This window comes from Gallinula chloropus (genome assembly GCF_964237585.1).
Source record: "Gallinula chloropus genome assembly, chromosome: 6".
NCBI classification, from domain to species: domain Eukaryota; kingdom Metazoa; phylum Chordata; class Aves; order Gruiformes; family Rallidae; genus Gallinula; species Gallinula chloropus.
Window position 1 is genome coordinate 14,485,373 of NC_140091.1, and position 21,862 is coordinate 14,507,234.

Below are 21,862 nucleotides of genomic sequence, written 5' to 3' on the forward strand. Positions count from 1 at the left end.
CCCCTTTCAATTAATCAACTGTAATTTTATGATAACAGAGAATATTTTTAACTTCTCCGATCTTCTGCTCTTACCCTTTTTTTGGACAGATTAAAAAGAAATTGTGATCACATGTATGACATTGGTTTGGAATATCTATGCTTAGAGAGAGTTTTTAATCCCTCCCCCCCCCCTTTTTCTTTTCCGGAACAAATGGCAAATATCATTTGACACTTTGCTTTCTCTTTTTGTCTGGCGTTTATAGTAATTTGGAAGTTTGTTTTTGTAGTTTTCTTTCTCCAATCCTGTTATTAAATGGAAAAGCTGCCTCTTGCCTTTTTGAAGCTTTTCTCGAAATTGCTCAATTTGTGCTATATTGCAAGCATAGGAGAACATTGCAAATTTCTTATGAAATATTGAAAGTTTTGTATCTCATTTATTTATAACTGCCTTGGTGATCATAATTTTTTGTTGTCTAAGGCAAACTGTAGTTTGGTACTCAGCACATGTCCTTGATCTGATATCTAAAAGTATCACATCAGCTGTATTTTGATGGCAGCAATTCCACAGAAAAATCTCACCTGAAGGACTATCAGATTCATTAGTTTGTTTTTGGTTTTTTAAACTGACTAGAAAAAACCCAATCTGTGGAGCATTTGATCACAGGGAAAACATCTCCTCCATACCTTTAGAAATAAGTAGCAATATTTTCTGCATTGCTGCTTAAAATCTAACAGTGCTTACTTTTGAGGACTAATGACTTGTTTTTATCACTTCAGCCAGCAGTGTTTTTACCACTGTGTTTGACCACTCAATTCAGTTCAGACCTGCAGGTAAATGTAGCTCCATGGCAATTATTAAATGCTCCTCATTCATTTGCAACATTACTCCACAGCTTTTGCACAGCAACTACATTTACTGCAGTTACAACATGAAAACACTGGCTTAATGAGATCAATACTGTGAAATCTCAAGATTGAAAAATAAGATGAGGTTTCCAGTTTAACACAAAGCCATGTAATTGTGTGCCCTGCTTCCCTTCCAGAGAATTTGAGAGCATCACACAAACTTTGCCAGTGTCCACTGATGCATCAACGCTTCTTTCTTAGAAGCTGCTACTTAATCTCTTCTCCCTCCCTCCCTTCTCTTTCTTTTCTGCAGTTCTCAAAAGATTTTTAACTTAATGCTTTCCTAGGAAGCCTGACGAGACCACTAACGACTTCATTGCCTTGCTTTTACCTTTGTAAAGTAGTTATTAAATTTTTAGACCCTGATTGAAATTAGATCCCAATTATTCTAGAATAAAGTATTTCAGATGTATTTAGATTCCGAGTAAACTTCAGGCTGGCACAGTTAAAATTCAAGCTTTGAAGAAGAGGCTAGACCTTCAGAAAATCCCACTCCTCTTTCACACTTCTCTGATAATTATCCCCAGCATTTGCATACCATCCAGTTTGAGCGATCCTACCACATGCTAGTCCCAAGTGTAGAAGTAAACTTATTTCTAGAATATTTGGTGAGGGAGCAGTGTGAGTGCAGAGGACCCCCACGTTTCAGGCAGTTAGATCTTAAAACTCCTAGGTGCTCTGCTGTCCTGCAGCAGGGACAGACAGATCTCCTCTGTTTCCTCTTTGTTTAGAAAGAAATTAAATGAAGCAGAAGATACAAACCAGTCTGAGGAAATTGCTGTATTTGCTCGCTCATAAGGTGTGTTTGCGTGGCTGTAACCAGAAACTGTCACGAGACTTTGAAGCTGATAAGGTGACCAGGTACTACTGCTCTTTATAGGTGCAGCAGAGATTTGAAAATTAACGTGATAAAATTTACTTGCGGCCTAGTCTTAAGTCCACTTCGATTATAAGTGGATTGCAGGTGGATTGCTTGAGTTTTATGTAAACCGCTCTTGGGTTTATTGGGGACGTTCCACCTCCAGTGTCAACTTCAAAGCCCCGCTCTGCCACTGCAGGTGTATGGACTGCAGGGTTGTGTTAGGACAGACTCTAAGGGTTACAGAGATACTGAAGCGTGTTTGGATTTCTGTTTTATTAGCTTTAAATGATAAGAGGTATTTAAAAGTACTTCTAAATATATAGGTAAAATACATTGCAAAGGCATATTGTGTATGTAATTTTACCATAGAAAAACAAACTGCTAAAATAACTTCTGTATGCTGGGACCTTTCTTTTCTCAATTAAAGATGAGGGGTGGGGGTAGTAGGAAACATTTTTCCCAGTCCTAAACGTTTTCTTTAGGAAAAGTTCCAAATTATTGTAAAGATTAGGCTCTGTAACTAGATTTGTGATTCCAATACAGCACAATTAGGTGTTATAGAATTTTTTTGCCCGTGTATTTAAATAAATAATTAGATAGTGTGGCAGATAATAATTTTGAATAATACGATTGATTTGAAATCTTGAGAAATACAATATTAAAAAAACTTATGTCCACTCCAATCTGTGCACCTCATTTTTTGAGTAATTTACAGTTATAGCTATTGGTGGGACTTGTAGAAAATTAATGTATTTAAAGAAAATACAGCCTATTAACCTGAATCAATGGACTCATTTACTTAGATGCAAAATTCAAGCATTTAATGTTGACAGCCGAATTAATATTAACTTCAGAAGAAAACATTGCTTCCCTCCTAATAAAGGCTAAAGTAGCTTGAATTTTTAGAAAGGAGCTCCTGGTCTGTGCTCTGATACTGAGACCAAGGTTGTGATCAATAAAAAGAGGAAAAATGTTTAAAACTACAAACTTGGCAGACCATACAAACATCCACATTGAAAAATACAATCTCACAGTCTGCATATACAGTTTATTTTTGATCTGCAACAGAAAGGAAGTTACTGTACTGAAATGGCCTTGAAATTCTATTTTCATCTACAATTTATACTGTAATTGTAGCTTCATGTGATCTTTACATCTTGACTAAACATATTTAATCAGTATCATTTTGCTTTTAAAATGCACACAAACAAAGCAAACCTCACTATAATAAATATATTAAAATAGCATAAATGTGAAAATGCATTACATAGATGAACTTAGGGAACTGTCATTTTTAAAAATACCCTTCCCTTTTAAAACATTGCTGCAGAAGTTAAAGGATTAAAAGAATAATAAATCCTCTTCAGCAGTGAGTGTTTTTTTCTGTTGCACGTATTCTGTCCTATCTATAGCACATGGAACACATGTACCTTCAATTACCATGTCCATCATTACACCAGTGAAGAGTTCATGCTTGGGGTTTTGTTACCATGAACTTTTCTCACATGGTAATACTCTTAACCTGTTACGTCCATCATCTCACTGCAAGACAGCTGCGCTTAAACAGAGGGTCTTAAAAATGTAAGTGAAGTGCCTCCTGCCCCACAGAGCGATCAAGGGAAAGCTGAAAGAAGCAGTGTATCCATTCCTTCTCCTGAGACTTTTTTTTGTTTGTTTTAATCCGTCCCAACGGGAGACTGGGAGAACGGAGATGTTCATTCTTTTCCACCTATTCACATGTCCAACAAATACATCATTTTGAGACATTTTTGAAAGAAAGCAAAATGAGTTCTCCCCTGAAGAAGACACATCTCTCAAGCTCCCCGTCCTGTTCCCTCTTGTCAGGTCTGCAGAGGAAACATTGTCATACCGCATTAGTGTCCTTTCAAGTGAAAACAAGTTTGGTCTGTGGCATAATGCAAGTGAATAAAGAAACTCGTCCACTGGACTCTGGGCTTGGATGGATAGTGGGTAAATCTCCCGATTAATCTCGCTCATGGGAGTGAAAAGGTCTAGCCAAAAGCAAACCTCACACAGGGTGTCTTTGCCAGTAGAAGCACAACTTGCTGTGGGGTCACTGCAGAGCTCAATTTGAGCCTTTACAAGACTTCCACAACGAAGCATTTTAGTGCCGCAGAAGTAGCTTCCTCGGACAGGGCCCATGGTTGATTCTCTGTGCTGTAGCACACTTCACATTTGCATTTCTTAATGTGACTTAAAACCGTTTTCAAGGGCAGGGTTTTATCCACTGCCGTTCACCGGTGACAGTGTTTGTGGTAATGGCGGATGCATCTTCGGGGGTCTGCCAGGCGTAGACAAGGGCTCTGCTGACCCCTGCTGCTATCCTTGCTTTTTCCCTTGCTTCTGCTTCTGCAGGCAAGATTGCCTCCCTTTGCCAAAGATTTTATGTAGTGAAGTATTTCAGAACAAGAGATGCCTTTTTCTACTTTCTGGTCATTAAAGGCTTGTGTATCTGTCCTTTTCATGTCTGGAAGCACAGGTGCTGATGACAGGATAGCTCAGCCCTGTGTGGATAAGGTGCGCTCGCAGAATTTACGCAGGGTGGAGTTACTGTGGTATTGGTGCTTATCTCACGTACTAGGTCCTTTTGCTTTGGCACGGCAGCAGTTTCTGTTTCAGCTTGCTGACAACACGCTTCACAAAACATTTACCATACAAGATTATCAACATTAGATATCTCTTTTTAAGCATCCTTTAAAAATGAAGGCTTTTACTCATCTGAAACAGACATAGATCTTAGCGTGGCAGTCACTCCCCTGAATATTTTGATGTAGCAGAATCTTAAAATGTTCTTTATTTTTAAACTAAGCTTTTACAGTACCAGGCCATGGCCCGGTTGGTTTTTTGTTCTGTTTTGTTTTCTGTGTGTTTGTTGCAAAACTTAGTTATGACTCAAATGTAAAGAAGAAAGCAGCGATTCTTGTAGCCTTTTTTCATGAACTAGGCATAATTACAGAGCCTAGAATATTCATGAAGCATACAATAGTCCTTGGCTTTATTTCAGAAAAAAACAGTAACACCCATGACTGAGAAGAACCTTATCTAGCATTGTGCATTTTTACTATCATTAATCCTTAATGTGAGAGTAGTAGGTCTAGTTTACTCATTAAATATAGGGGGTTTTATTCATGGGGTTGTTCCATCATGGCATTACTTAGTAAAATAAATACAAATCCTCATATTGTGAGGTTCTGAGCAGACAGGTAAGGTGAAATAGCTGTCAGTGGTACTTGATCATCTTTTTGCGGTGTGTTCTATTAATATTTTCAGCAGAAGAAATTATATTGCACATGTGCAAGCACATAACACACATGTGCGTTGCTGTAATCACGGCATTGGACAAGCTACAAAGGAAACAACAAAAGGATCATTGATACCAACTAATGACATTTAAAATTTAGATTTAGTTTACTTCAAAAAAGATTGGATTCATTATTTTACCAGGGTGTAGCTTGATATATTATTTAGTGTTTTCATATCTTATATTTAAGTTGTTTTCTTTCCTTTATTACTGGCAAAAACACCCATCAAATTTTTCTTAAGTCAGTGTATATCTTATCTGGCAGGATGAATGTGTATACACATTCATCAGTCATTCCTTGCTGTTCATGGGTAAAATTAAATATAAATAACTCTCCATACATATACATAAGTTTGTAAGTACTATATGCTGTTTCTCATATAGTTGAGCATCATATAAAGTACATGCTTCAGCCTGTGATTTTCTAGGGTTTTTTCCCCCCTGATTTCTGAAATGGGCTTTACTAGGTGTACATACTGTTCAGCCTACAGTTAAACATGTACTAGTTCGGTAATTTACTAATGTTTTTGAGAACCTGACCGAGACAACACTGCTTAACTTTAAATATCTTTCCGTTGGACATTGTATGCTCTTGGGTGAATTTGTATGAATTTTATATAGGTTTTGAATTTCTAGTCTAGCCAAGGTAAGTTCCTGGTTTAGTTGCACTCAGAACTTCAGTATTAAAAAATCCTGATTTACTTACATATTACCGTGCCAAATTTAGTTCTTATAGAATAATACTGTAATAATTGAAGCCTATTAATTCCTCCCACCCCAATATATACTCTATAATACTTAGCCAAAACAGCTACATTATCTGATAAGTTGATTTAGGACTTTACACATGTGTTCATATAGCCATTTATCTCAACCCTCACTGAAGAGACCTTTATTAAGCTGTGATGACTGCTGAATATGAAATGTAACCAAGATTATTTTTTTATTCAAATATAATTTAAATATTCATCAAAGAGGAGTTATGCTTGAAACTGACAGAGACTATTAACATCAAAAAATATAATTAACTGCACTGGGTATCATGAAGCAGAGTTAGCCAAATAGCCGAGAGGTCTAATTGCTCTAGAGTCTGAGAAGCAATAGTTTTATTTTATACTGTTGCTGTGGAATTAATAGTGATGTGGTTTCCTATGCGAGGCAATTAAAAGCTGCCTGTTAAGGTTCATTGCATTATAGGAAGTCCGTTGAATATCACTTAGTAAACAGAACTGACATGGAAAAGGTACATGAAGATGGGCAGAGCAGGGTATAGATCGTAAATTAGGACAGATTAATATGAATTAAATATATGTAAGTAAATTATAAGTACTTTTTAGTGGTATAAAGGCAGCAGGAGCAATGAAAGTGAAAAGTTTTCATTAGTAACACAAAGGAAATAGAATTTAAAGATTATTACAGTGAAGCTGTTTAATTCAGAGGAAAGGAATTGAAGAGTAACATGGGTTTAAAAATTAAAATGTAGCTACAGAGTAGTATAGAAATGAGCAGATCTCATATTCTGGAAATTTCCTTCTGCCACGGAATAATCTCCTACTTATAATAAAAAGAACCTTCTGACCTTTGTGGCTCAATTAAGCTTTTTAGTTGAATTCAACAAGAAAAAACTTCTTTATTGAATCCCATAGATTGTGCCTGTGTCCAGGCTGTATAGTCTAAAAAGGGGTGGCCATATTCATGGCATTTTGACATTAATGAGGTTGCTGAAATGGAAAAGTTTAAGGATCAAAGATACAAGCAATAACAGTATTTTACAGCATTTCTCTTTTTTTTCCTCTCTAATAATAAAATTGCAGCCTAATTGCTTAATAAATGGGCCATCATTACTGAAAGACATAGATAATTCCCCACTTTGCATTTTATTTTCTACATATTGCAGAAAAATAATTAGCAAAAATGCTATGGCCATAAATGAGAGGGTTTTTTCTTTTTTTTTTTTTTCCTTTCCCTTTCATATAATGACTGAATGAAAGGACTTCGGTGTATGTTCTTTAATTTAGGGTGATAGTCAACTTCTTTGTTTCTTAAGAAGCAATCCTAAAAACTAGTGCCATACTGGTAAGATAAAATCAAACAAAGAATTCAACTGGAATTCCCATTTTATGTAAAGATTGCCTGCCTGTTTCATACATTATTTAACATGCTTACCCTGTTTATATCAGTGACATAAGAGTGCGTGCTACTTTCTCAGAAGAGTACTGTCTTTGCCGCTTCACAGCACAGTGCCTTGTACTCCCAGGCTTGCACATGGTGTTAGCAGATATTTAAAGCACTTCAGCCTAACATTTTATAGGTCATGATGAACTGAGCCTATAAAACAAGTTACTGCAATGAAGTTAATGCAGTCTTAAGAGTGTTACATAGACTGAATACTCGGTATTCAGTATATTTTTAGCCTGCTGTAGACACATCAATGGGGAGGAAAGGTTCTTGTCACGTAGAATTTTTCCATGTCAAACCTGCTTTACAATACGCTTGTAGTGCAGAATCTTTACTACAGATTTACTACTGAAAGCTGTATATTTCCCCCTTGTTTTTTCACTACAATAAGATATCAATCAGAACCTTTGAATTTGAATTGCTTCTCCCGCGCGCACACGCGCACACAGGCAAAACGGGTCCTGTAACGTTTTTAAAATGCATTAGGTAGCAGAATCATTTCACTGAGCTGGCTGCCCTGACCAAAGTCATATTGTTCGAACACCTTACAGGAAGCCTTACTACTTCTTGATGACACCGAGCTGTATAATGTTTTATCTGTCAAGACACAGATTTTGTTGTTGAATTTGCAAAGGCACCTATGCTCCTTTCTTAGTAATAATCTGTGATCTTTAACCTTACTGTTCATTGCTTCTCAGGTATCTTGCTTCTTGTGATGTATATCTATATGATGAAGGAGCAATTTGAAATGTATTTAATAGACACATTTTTCCAGCACTGTAAAATTGTTGTTTCACTGTAACTCAGATTTTATGCTCCTTTTCCTCTGTTTAATACATTAATTTAGGCTGAGTTATAAGCGTTGCGATGAGAGTTCTGAACCCATAACCTTTCCCTGTTTACTGAATTTCTTAACAGCGTTGAACTCAACTGTACTGTTACACTTGTGAAGCTCTAAGTGTTTTCTCATCTAGGATGTAGTAGCAGTGATACTGCCTTCAGTATATTATTCTAGTGCCAGCATCACTGGTGGGTATGAAAAACACAATTTACTTTGTATATTTAGCTTTCTTAGATAATTTTGCTGCCTTTGTGACAGAGATCCAGCAAAAGAACACCTCCTGGAGTTGCATTTAAAACAGGAGCACTTTGGGTAATGTGGTGTAGACAGAACACATATGAGTTAGTGCTCAGTTATCATGCATGCCATCAGCAATGCCTTGTTGCTTTCTTATCAGTCACTTCCTGCTGTCAGCCCAGTGCTTATTTCAATAGAAAAGGATTTGCATCAAATGTAATACAGTATTATGTATGGCTAACATGGGGTTTTTAATTGTGCAGGCACATGAGACTCCTTCAGTGGTAGACAGTTTGATAAAAGGATTAGATCATGAATATTTTTGGCACAATTAAAGATTATCTGTGCGTTGACAGAGTCAAGGCATTGAATTTTCTGACTTGTATTTTTTGCAGAGGTTGAACCTGCTTGACTTGCATAAAAACCTGCAGAAAACACAGGATTATTGCAGATGTAAAAACAGGGAAATGAAAGCAGCCCCTTGAACTTTGTTGGGCCTAAAACTGGAAGTTCCAGGAATCAGAAAGTGCACAGATTGAATCAGTAACTTAATCCCGTAATTTCAAATTGCAAAAAAGAAAGTGGAATTGTGCTTTCCAAGTTTGGCAGGGGAAGCCCTATACCTGGCAGCCCTGCAAGCTTTCCAGATGATAATTAGATCCAGACATCACTGTGGGTAATGAATAACAGTGCTTTTGTGACAGGCATTCCTCTCCAAAGAAAAGAAAGTATTTGTAGTGAGGACTCTCAGACACATTTTTATAGGAAATGACACCACTGTTACAGAGTTGATTAAAGAACTACCAAGGGACAGCACTTCTGGAAAAAATCAGCAGATGAAATAAGAAAAGTTGTAATTTTATTGTTAGTTATTGGTTAAATGTATATAACTTTAAACCCATGAAATCCACATCGAAAATGATGAGAAAGACTGTTCCATCTTGCTAGCAGATTGTGCTTTTATAAATCTCGTAAAACAACCAACATGTCTTTTGGCCTCTTGCTCAGCATTTTGCTCCGAGTTCTGTTGAGCTGTAGAAATGAGTCACTCTGTAGCCCTGTGGAATTGGTAGATATGCAGTGGTGGGCACAAGGCCTCTGTTGATGAAAATTATAACCCAAAAAGGGGATATTCCCCGAGGCAAGTTTACAAAAAACAATTTATTCTTTTTCACCCTGTAAAACTCATCTTACATGCAGGATCTCTTGCATTATTACAAACTCTAATCCTCTGAGTGGGTAATTAACGGACCAGAAAAGCCATTTGTGGAAAGAAAGAGCCATAAGGGTGAAAAATATTTCTCCACTGAATGATCTTTAAGGAGTAAATAATTACAAGAGTGAGAGGTTTGGGATGACCAATCTAAATCTGAACATAATTAGGATGAACACAGTTTGAAAATCGAAGCAGTTGGCATGTGCAACAATTCTCATATCAGAAGACTAATTAAATATTTAAAAGCCCAAAACCCCTCACTATTCACAGAAAAATAACCTGCCACAAAAGGGTCTGTAACTTTGCAGATAATTAGGAAGGGTTACAGGGGAAAAAATCACGCATTGGCTCCAAGGTTCTGCAAGGTCACGTCTTATTATGGTGTATCTTTTATATGGTCTGATAACAAGTTTCTTGCTAATTTAATCTAAGTAGGGCATCCCATAGCGATTTCCCATTTCCCTTGTTAAAAATGTGATCATTTTTCTATATGCAAACTGCAATAGGTGAACATTTTTATAAATAATTGCTCCAAATTGATACAGGCTATAATATTTTTAATTATTCAAGGGGAATGCACATGTGAAAGTTCAGCTAGGGTTGCCCCCACCACACCCCCCCATTTGAAATTGTCCTCATCCTGTCCATTGTAGAGGGAAACTGAAGGACCCTATGAAATGTTGCCACAGCAGCCAATTCTGTAAATTAGGAAGTCTTGCTTTCCTTTTACAGCTAAGATACATTTATGTTGAATATGCATTTCTGCAAACAAAAGAGCTGTGTTAAACTCAGGAGACCCATGGTGAGGGAAGCTGAACTTGCATTGGACTGACCTGGAGGTCCAGTCAAAGCGGGAACATGAAAAACATGCCGAGGCTTCTGCCTTTCAGAAGTTGCAGTAACAAATCACACCTGTCATCTGAAATACCTTATTTTAGTAATTAAAGTGGGTGATTTTTTAAAATGTATTTCAGATCTGTGCAAATTAACATGAAGGATAAAGCTACACGTTTTCAATATTGTAATTCTTCAAGTCACTCATTTAATAATGACTCAGAAGCTGTCTTAAATTATATAACTTTTAACTACATTATGAATATGCTGCATGCCAAGCCATGGATAAAAAAAGATCAAGATTGCTGAAAAAAAAAAAGTTTTCCAGGGTTTTTGCTCTTATCCTGTGTGCTGTACCTGGGGATCTCTTCTCCTGCAAGTTGGTTGTGGGGTTATGCCTAAGGATCAGACACTGTGCTTCAGGATTTTCACCTGGATTTTTATGCGCGCTGCTTTAGCACTATGCCTCAGAAATAAATGCCCCTTCGTAAAGCTCTGTTATTATTACCCAGCCCTGTGTTTCCCCCTGAAACCTGCTCAACCCACGAGGCATGATGCTGCTCTCACACTCACTCAGTGTGAATAATCTGTGTAAGTTGCTTAGATATTAGGATGCTGCACTACTAAAGTTTTCATTAGTAAATAAGTGTAGCTGCAGGCTATTTATTTTGTCTAAATGGTGAAACATTTAATTGGATCTTTTGAACTGATTACTTTTCAGCAGTGCAGATCTGCTGAGCCTAGTTAGGGTGCTAAGACCTACACAGTCTGTAATCCCAGGCTGCATTTTGCTTGCAAATATGCATATGCGTAAATAATATGACAGGATTACGCGCATGAGTTTATTTCCATTTCTTCTGCCTCAGGTGGGGTTGCATTAGAAACGTTCTCTGTAAAAAGCAGGTCTTTTCTGCTCCATACTGTTAGAAGCTTTGGGTTTGGCTTGCACCAAGCCTTACAGGGAGATTGTTCAGATTACTTTGCAAACCTCATCACGTCTTTTGATTTATCCAGTTTTTTTGCTCGTGCTTTTCAGTCAGCTCCTCACAGGCTCTGGTAGTTCTAGTCAGCCTTTCACAGAGGTGGTGGAAGGTAATGGGGAAAGAAAGATGGGATGATAAAAGCACTTCAAAAATTACCGAGAGAGGGCAGGAGTTCTGTATGCCACTGGAATCTATGTTTCCTTTTCTGTGTTCTTTTTTTTTTACCTTCTCCCTATTGTATCTGATGCTTCAGTTTCAGGTTAATAATAACCCCACATAACAGTAGCATTTACACCAATAAACAAAGTACCGGAACAAGAATGAATTGTAACAAGAAAAAAATCATCCCTGATAGCTGAGATGTAAGTGAGAAGATTTGTCTTTTTAACAGTGACTGCTTTGAACTTAGAGAACATGAATACTAAAAGGCAAACGGGTCATAACTAAATGTATTAAAAATGTAAGAAGAGGTTGAAAGCAAGAAATAGTCTGTTAAATTACTTTGCCATACAAGCCCGATACACATTCATTGATAGTGAATCAAACTGGGTAATCCTCAGAGAGGGCCTGTGGGAGCTGCATATTTTCTGTTGTGCTTTATTGTCTGTTTGGAGTTTTTGTCCTTAATGTGTACGTAGCCTTAGACTCCCACAAGATTACGTTGTATAAAGAAAACACAATTAAATATTATTGCCTCTTTATTGGGCAAATGGAAACAATGCTATGATGCACCTTCTTCTACATTATTAATTATACACTATTTAGCTTCCTTATGTCATGTTTACTTAGTAATTAGGAAGATTCAACAAATCATCAATATTATACTTAAAAAGAAAGTAGAAACATTTTTCTCTGTGTTTTTTCCCCCTAGTATTTGTCATCTGAAGCTACCAGGTTTATTGCTGTAGTGGTCATGCTGCCAAGTGCATAGAAAATCCCAAGGCTGGGTTGTGAATTTTCAAACCAATTCCTAGCATGCCTTACTGCTTTAGTGGTCACAGGAAGATCTCCAATATTTAGACACAGTTCTTACGGCCAAATTCTGTTTTCATACATGCTCATGTTTCTCCCATGTTTTGTTTAGATTATGAAAGCTACCACCACAGCACACTAAATCTGTTTTTTCTTTGAGCTTGGTAAGATTGGTGCTTTTTATTTTTGCTTTTTTTTTCCCCACAATGCTTGTTCTCTCATGACATTTTTAAAGATTCTAACCTGAAAATATTTTTTTGAAAAATCTTAAATATGAGTAAGCAGAATTGCTTACTTGTGTAAGCAATCCTGTTTTTTTAAAAAATCCGTTTGCAGGATTACATGTCTATCTTTAGGGACACATGGCTCTGTAGAGGTGCAGGGGTAGTGTTGTGCTCTTGCAGCTCGGGCTGCTGGATGCCTGTGGATATTGCAGTGATGGCTGGTAATGCTGCTTCAAATCAGGGCTTTTACAGCAAGGCCTGGGTTCTTTAGCAGTCCTTTTTTTCAGGCTTTGGTAAGGCAAATTTGCTAACTCATTAGGTATCAGTATGTAATAATGTATTTCTTGTGAGGTGAATTTGAAACTCAGAATTTAAATACATTTCTTTAAATAATTTTATCTACTGTGGTATGTGTGTGAGCATGCATATGTATCTATACCCCCCTAAAATAAAATCTCTGTTCTCTGGCTATTTTATATGTAAGTTTTGTACATACTTTCTAAGACCGAATTAATAAAACATAGCATTTAAGTAATATTTGACATCTTCATACATATGTAACTTTGAGTTTAATAACAGGAGTGGAGGTCTAGTGAGTATGCATACAAAAGAAGCAGCACATCTCACGTGGCAGTTGTAGACCATTAGGAATACATATGTAAAGAGCCATTTACTCTGGGTAAAAAGGTTCCGGAATTTTTCAGTTTATAATACGCTGTTGTTAAAAGTCAATACACGAAGTGTAGTCATCCCACATTCCCATCTCTTTTTACTCAGACTGCAGCTCACCCAGGGTGAATAAGGAACAAGAAGACCATATGGAGTATGTGGTGCTACAACTCAGACTTTACGTGCTTCAAGTGGTGTTTAAGCAGGTTGCTGCAGGCGATATGCAGGAACATGTCATCATGCAGGCTTTTAAGTATTTAATCAATATGCTGAAAGAGAAATATTGTCAGATCTGACTTACAGGTTTCAAAACATAACAACGTAGATTTTTTAAAATGTATTGACAATTTTATTAAAATTAATTTTATTTATAACTCATGGCTTTATTTTGTATCTGTTTTAGTGAAGTGCACGTGACTCTTGTGTGTGTTTGCCAGTTTTACTTCACTGACACTCTGCATTCACAGAAATGCAGTATAAGGAACACCCAGAATTATTTTGATAGCCCATTTCTGGCTAGACATGAGCTCATGTCCTCTTCAAAATAACATTGATGTTTCTTTTATGTTGCTATCTTTGTCAAAGTGTGTTATGCAAAACAAAAGCAGTGAAATTGTAATGTGGACATTATTTCCTTCATCAACTTTGCAAACCATTTTGGAAGGAATTGTGTGTACGTTCATGTGACTGATGTGACTTATCCATTAAGACGACATCATCCCTCAGTCTGTTTGATCCGTGTAACACTAATGTCTTCCCAAAGTCTGCCTCTCAGATTCCAGTACTTCACTTTCTGGTCCGGTCATGATACACTGTGTGTTTCATTTTAATGCTGGAGTATTTGTTCAAGTCCATAGATTTTGCATTTTTAATCTTCCTTAGAACAGTGGTGAATAATGGCCCTTGGCAGGAGATAATGAAATTTTCTTAATTTATATTTTCAAGCAGAAGCTTCAATTGAAAATGGCATCCTGTGGCCTGGAGACATAGCTCTAGTGCAAGTTTCAGGGGAGCTGTAATAATAACGCAGTGCCAGCGGTGACGGGGAATGATAGGACAGTGAAGAAGTAATTTAAGAAAGAAAAGAGAATGTACCAAAGCTTTATTGTAGCATATCTAATGATCTGCTGAAGATTCCCAATAGCTTTTGGAGCATGACAGGAGAAACTAATGTTATCTTGCCAAAACAGAAGCCCCTGCTTAATCAGCAGAACAAGATTATTGATTAAAACACCTCACACAATAGATTGCACATGGAATCTCATCTCCATACATTGCACGTGGAAAAGTGCAATAATGAGCATAAGATAATAAAAAAGGAGCAAAAGCAATTTGTTGGGAATTGTACAAGTCAAGATTAGAGTTGAAATGCAAACAAATTATCATGGAAAGTACAGCTGTCCTTAAAGCTGAGCGCAGGAGAGGATGGCTGCAGCAGGGACATGGCGACATCCTGAGCAGAAGATACTTCCTAACAGCCCTGCTCGAGCTGCTTTACTACTTTTTTTTTTCTGCATTCATCTGAAATGTGAAAGGGCCATTCCTCATTTGCACAGTCTTCTTCCTGAGGTGAAAGGAGTTCAGACATTGTACTGTAACTGTTAATTAAACACTCCATTTGATTTTTAGATTACTCTAAGTGATGCATCTGCATTATGAAAATGTAACCTTTTTTCATTCAAACTAAAATACTGAAGAAGCAGCATTAAGAGTGTACAATTGCTCCTTGCATCCACGAGAATAGTGACACTTCCTACATTTCCCCTTGCAAAACGCTTGCTGCTGCTACCACAGGAACCTGAATTATCATTCCTTCAGCGCCACAGTTAGTCTTTTCCTAACTAGGGTTTCAGATTTAATTCGTACATTGCCTTCCTTAAATCAGCTGTTACTGAATTTGTATAGAGTTCTTTGCAGATATGCTTTATTTCCTTGTAAATGACAAAGTCGTATCATAAATCTTTGTGAATATTGTGAATGTCTTAAGCGTGAAGACATCTCTCGGTGTGAGATCGTAAGAATTACAAGATTGTACAAAAAAACCTGAGAAAGTGAGTATTTTAACATATGCTAGGGAAGTATGCAGGTAACTAGATTACAGAACACTTAAAAGGTACTTAAAACCTACATAAAACTTAAACACTAGAATACAGACATTGAAACACTAAAGTATTTGTTATTTGATTTCATAAATTTGCAGAAATTAGAGATGGTTTGTATCATGCCTTCAGTTGGAACAATTCTGAGTCTGAATATATGGATCGAACTGACAGGATATTGTGTAAAAAAGTTCGTTAAAATGAACACAAGAGACTTAATGTTATTTGCCAGTTAAGGTTTTTGGGAGTTGGATTTTTTTTTCCCCTAATTGTGTCTAGGCCAGTTTTGCAAATCATTAGGAACTTTATTCCCACTGTAGTTTTGTTTTGAAGAATCTCATGAAGTGGCCACACTGAGGAAGGGCTTGCCCATGACCAGAAGGAATGAAGTGGGTCGCAGGGTTGCATTGAAGGCTGTAACACTGTAATATCCTCTCCATCGGGCACAGTGTTTCTAAGTATAAAGATTTCTCAAAATGATGAAGCTCTGCTATAGCAGCGATGCGATAGCTTTGACAATCTGTAGCCATGTGGGATAATCTGCTGTTTTAGTACTACTTTATGGAGAGGGTAGTATCTTTTGTTCAAAATACCAGACTCCTTGCCTTAAAGAAGCTCAACTGAAACCTTTATCAGTTTATAAAATGGTGTTTGCAGGCAACAGCAGAACTGTAGGCCAATAACTAATAGAGAAGTTAGTATCCCTGGTTTTACAGGGGGAAAAGCAGCAGACAGAAAACTTTCATTTATCTAGAAAACAAATCACAGCAGTGTAAATTCCCTGGATTGCTTGTCTCAGAACTGCCTCTGCGAAGTCCACTTACTCTTCATCTCTTCTCTGTAACCCATGTATTGGGATAGACAGCTGCTGTAGTTGCTGTCAGGTTTTTGTGAAGGTTTCACAATTTCAACTGAAATTTGACCTCAAACTATGTAACAAGTAGTTACCTGAAATTTCCGTTTTTACGTGTGACTGTTTTAATCAGATGTCTTTAATTTGAAAACTTTAAAAGTGCATGAGAAGCAGAACCTTAAATACAGATTACTTACATTTTATAAAATGCATCCAGCAGTGCAGCAAAATCCGTGATGTGAATGTAGAAAACTATGACTTAAGCACTTCTGCTTATTCAGGTATCTGAGGAATTGCACTTCTCGGGGCGGTGGTAGTGATGTGCTTTGTGGCATTGCTGTGTACTGCAGCAGTGGGCATAGCTCATTGGTTTGGAATCAAGGTCTCCTTCCTTTTGGCCAAAGGTGAGCAAAAGGTGACCATATCCAGAGCGGGTGAAGTCTTACATAAAGAAACCATCAAAAGCTTTTAGAAGGTGAACAACTTATTGTAAATGCCACTTGGTGTCTGAAGTTTGACACTGGCTCTTATTGTACAAAGAGAAAAATACTGCATTTTCTTGAGTTGTTATTATTATGCATCCTTTGATACAAGCTAGCATGAGGTTCTCAGTTTCCTGACTGATGGCAACCTGATCAGTCTTTCACTGGGGGACAGTAAAAGAGAAGAAAACAACTTCTCATAGGAATGCAAGAGTCCATGTTTTTCATAAGCTTTACAAATAGTGCTAGTAAAACTTTTTTTTCCACAGCTAAATATGACCTTCATTGGTTTCATTCGCAAGCAATTTCTCCCAATATGTATCCGTTTTATTTTGTAACAAATCAATATTTCTCTCTTAATTGCTGCTCATTCAAGTGTAAAATGAAATTTTCATACAGCTCTAAGCTGTGAAAACTGCTATACTGAATGATGCACTACACAAGTCTTTTTGTAGGAATTATTTGGACTTCAGCATAAGGTTTTCACTAAAGAAATGGAAAGGAATTTGAAGAAATTAATTATAAAATCTTACATCTGATGTTTTCTCATGTTGATTAGTCTGGTTTAACCCTTTGCCCTAAGCGTGGGGCATTAAAAAAAAAACTCATAAGGGTCTTAGAATAGAGATACCTTTGAGGTTTTGGTCCATGTTGCCTTCTGCTTCTACAGCCTCCTCCTACACAACACGAGAGCAGTACTTTGATCCTCTTGTAAGTACAAAGAAGTGCCTGTACTGTATGTTTTTAGTGTTACAGATGCAGAACAATGATTTTCACTGCAATTTGGATGCACACTTCATCACTTCAGCTTGGGTCTGAAAGCCATTGGATGCATTATACTCATTCCAGACTCCCTACTACATTGCATGAGCTGTTGCACTGAATAATGGTGCTCTTGGGAGTGCTGTGGTGTCACCTGTGTGATAGCTGTATAGTGGCCTGCCTGAGCTTCTGGAAAATCACTGTCATGAGCAGCACAGAGGTGACAGGTGAAATCCTCACAGTCTACCTATATCCATATATACAGAAATCCCCGGCTTTTTCCAATTAGTTCTGCAATTATGAACCTTATGAGGCTAGAAGTAAGAGGCCTAGAAAAAAGGAAAAAGAAAAGAAGAATTAACCAATAAAGTCAGTCTTGCTCAGCAAGAGGCACAGTATGTCCTGACAAGCTCTGTGCCAGTTTGATTAGTATATAAAAAGGAAAGTGATTTATATCAGAGTTCTTCAAATGTGCTTGCTCTACCTTTTATGAGGTAGCATGAATTATTCTTATACCTGTTGGCAATGTACAGCTGTGGAAAGCCGTTGATACAAGATAGATTCTTTTAGCTTGGGATGCGATATTCAGGGAGTGTGGAAAGTAGTAGGGCAGTAGGGAAGTTGATGTACAGCTAGAGTCAAAGGCTAGACTATTACTTAAGTTCAGGCTTCTGTTATTCGGTTTGCTGACAAACAAAACTAACCCCTGAGAAGATCAGCCAACCTCTTTTTCTTTTAGTCACCAAATTCCCTGACCTTTTATTTACCCTTCCACTTCTTCTGACTATTTCTTCTATATCACATTTTGACCATCTCTTCAGGATCAGGTGATTGTTTTTCTATTTTTAGCTGCTGAGTTTTTTTGAGTTTTTTTCCTTCTGGAAAAAAAAATAGTAGTGTAAGTTATTATTATCATTATCATCATCATTGCTTCAAAAATCATTAAATTCAGTAGACCCTCACTCATGGTGAGAGGCATTGTAATAAAGTTCTTTGTATCACAACGCTTTCGAATCCGTTGTTAAGCAAATCATATATATACTTCAGTATTTAGTCTCCTCTGAAATACTTTTTAATTTATTATCGTGCAGTTCATCTTCTTAGCTGTTTTTCTTACTTCCTCAGATGGTCATTCTTTACCTCTTCCTGTAACCTAATAGAGGAAGCGTAGAGTCCACCAACTGCCCCTAAAATAATTAAAATGGAAATGGTAATGCTCTTTGTCTGCAGTACCTCTTCCAACCAAAATCGTAACTTTCTTGAATCAGGAGAAAAAAACTTAAAACCATTCAGCAGTACGTGTATCTCTAAAGACAGAAGGAATTGGTCATTTGTGGTGGTGTATGTTATTCAGAATTACACATTTTTCTATTTTGCATCATCTTTGCATTTGGATTTTATTGAGTGGTAGCATCAAATCAGTATATACTTGGGACAACTCTATCTCTGAGTGGGAACGAGTGACATTTGAGATAACACTGATCTCCAATTTTAAAAGTATAAAGCCTAAACTGAAATACTGTCTTGAACCCTTATTTATGGACTGATCCAGTATTAATTAACTTTGTTGTCTTACGGATTGGACTGACCAAGTGCGAAGTGAGTTAGCACTGTGTATAGTACTTTAGCACGAACTTGCAAATTAAATGTAATTTTAAATTAATTAGCTTGCTTTCTTTCCTCATTACAGGTGCAACAACCGAACACAATGTATAGTAGTTACTGGGTCAGATGTGTTTCCTGATCCTTGTCCTGGAACGTACAAATACCTAGAAGTTCAGTACGAATGTGTTCCTTACAGTAAGTATAATCTTTTTATTCTTGCTCACTTCCTCTGGCCCTCACAATTAAAGCTGGAGAGCTGTTACATGGAAAAGAAGCATATGTTTATGGCCCACGGACCCATTATGCATGCAGAGCACTTGCAGACTAGGGCCTCCAATTAGCTTCACGAAGTGTGGAAGGAAGCCATGGTGTGATGCTGGCCAAGTGTCTGTCTGTGTTCTTAAGTGTTTGGCTTTTAAGGCTACTGTTTTTCCAGAAAACAAACTCGAATTAGCTATTCAATAGGCCAGATAGAAATTTGTACTTTTGCCCGCTACCAGTTGCTGACAAATTGGCTTGGCTCACAGACTTCTAAAGCAGGAATTGACTTCAATTTTAATCATGATCTACTTGAAAGACTACCTGCTGCTGTGGTGACTTTGGGTGCACAGCACAACCCAACGCTGACACTCTGAGGCAAATCCCCCTTTTGGGGGACACTGTACGAGGACTTTGTGCTTCAGGGGCACCTTTGTAAGTGAACACAGATTCAGAGTGAATAATTCATCAAAAAGTTACTAAAATTTGGATCTTAAAAACATTGGGGAAAAGAGTGAGAAAGAAATGTTCACTTCTAATGCCAACAGAAAAAATGAATTGTGCCTTGAATCAGCTGCCAGAACAGATTAATTTTTTTCTCTGAAGACAAAGTAAATACTGAAGTCATACTGAGGTAGAAAAATTTGAAGTTACAGCAACTTCAGCAGTTTTGTACAATATTCTTTCTAATGCCAGAATTCGCTAGCTTTAGACATACTTCTTATTTCCTTACAATAATTAATGTTTTTTTCATTGACATGTATGCATGTTTCTAAAAGTTCTGCAGATTCAACACTTTTAACTGGTTTTGCTTCCTTGTAAGCTCATTCTTTGCAGTGACTTCTCCCTCGTCCCGTAACTCAACAGAGAAATAGCTGTGTTTGCAATGGAATTTGAGCAGTGCACTGATCATTCCCTTAAGTTATTATTAAGCGTGAATTTCTTGATCTGCAGTAATTCTTAACCAAAGTCGCATTTTCTGTTGGTACAGGAAACAGGCCAAGTCTGAGATGCAAAAACACTGTGGTGACAGTATATATCGAAAAATGAAGGAAATGAGTTCTGGCATAAGCAAAGCTATGTCAAAACTGTCCGTTCTGTTTCCTGCGCAGTTTTAAAATTTAGACTTCTTAAACCAAAAAGCTACTCGGTACTGCTTCACCACACTGAGTCTTCACTGTTGTTAAAGGCCAAACACAGATCATCTGTTTTTTCTTCATTTCTGCTGTGTCATTGTGAAATGGTTGCTTGCTGATTTTTTTTTTTCTGTACCATTTGTAGGATTGGAAGCCTACTGCATACAGTGATCCCTAGTACCATTCCTCCTGTGTGTAGTATCGGTGGCTTGTTGTAACCGTTCTTCTTGTGCCACTTTTGAGGACTGATGTCTTACCCCAATCTAACCAAAGTTTTGTTCCACAAAGATCACTTTTACTTTAGCGCTATTTTCATTCCCAAATTCTCAGAAAGAGGGCAGTGCATCTGATTCCAAACCATGAGGTCAGTCAAATAACAAGAGGTTACATTTCCAGTTCCAGTAGGCTAGCTCGTAGAGAAAAATTATAATGCAAATAATGTTGAAACATAATTTTTTATGCTGTTTTAGGAAGAGAAGTGTGGATATGTTCTACTGATTGGGTATTGCTATCTACAGGAATCTTTTCTTTTCCAGTTTTCAGAAGTATAGTACCACAGCGCGGCCTACCCTGTACTCTAACATGTAGTTATTCTACTTCTAAAATGTTTATCTTCGTTTACTGTTAATTGCATTGGCCTACCCTTTGAATTATGTAATTTTGTGTCTATCATAACTCAGGATTCTGGATACTTTTGTCTTTCAAAGCCTTTTAAGTTTTGGAGTTTGTCAACTGCAGCATGTACAATGATGATACCATGCCCAATTCCAGAAGTGTAAGAGACATCACCTGTCATTGTCATCAGAAAGCTTGTCAGCTGGTAAAATCAGTTTTGAAATTTGATTTCAAACCACACTGTGCTTCAGTAGCTGTTTTGATTGCTGACCGTCTTTCTTCCATGTCTCACAAAGCCTGTCCTGTTATTTTTCCAGGTATCTTTTCTGAACTCTAAGTAAACTCGAGTTATGAAGTCTAATTTTTTTTTCTCCCTTACTTGTTCCAGTGGTTAGTATCTAAACTTACAGCATGACTGAAATCATTAGGTTTGCAAATAGCAGCTGTCCCAGAATAAGACTTGTTGGGAAGGTGGGATAGGCTTTTGTGGGACTAGGAAGGGAGGTTTGTAGTGGTCAGAGCACTTCTAACCAAAGTTTAGTTACAGTTCTTTTTTCTGAACTTCATCTTCAGTTGTTGCCAGACTGCAAAATTTCTAATGTCTGCGACACCTTACAGTCCATGAGAGGTTACAAATAGCAATCATACCAGGTTGGGAGGTCTTACACACTGGAGTTGGTGTCACCCATGTACAAAATGCAGTTTACAAGCTCCTCTATGTCTTGCTGGCTTCCAGAAATACATAGTTGCTTTGATGATCATACATACTGATTGAGCTTTCTCTGGGTTCTGTATTCATCGTCCTCATAAGAAAGTACGTAATGAAA

At 37.3% G+C, this 21,862-nt stretch overlaps 1 protein-coding gene across 9 annotated transcripts in view; it reads left to right on the top strand.

Annotated features, from left to right (window-relative positions):
* ADGRL2 (adhesion G protein-coupled receptor L2) overlaps window positions 1–21,862 on the top strand; it is a gene marked incomplete at both ends in the record, with an annotated part of 126,867 nt that overhangs the window by 57,372 nt on the left and 47,633 nt on the right. For all 9 annotated transcript variants that reach the window (XM_084266516.1, XM_084266518.1, XM_084266517.1 and 6 more), the window contains one exon: window positions 19,112–19,221. In XM_084266516.1, the coding sequence (XP_084122642.1) occupies window positions 19,112–19,221 (110 nt within the window). The remainder of the gene's footprint in view (window positions 1–19,111; window positions 19,222–21,862) is intronic.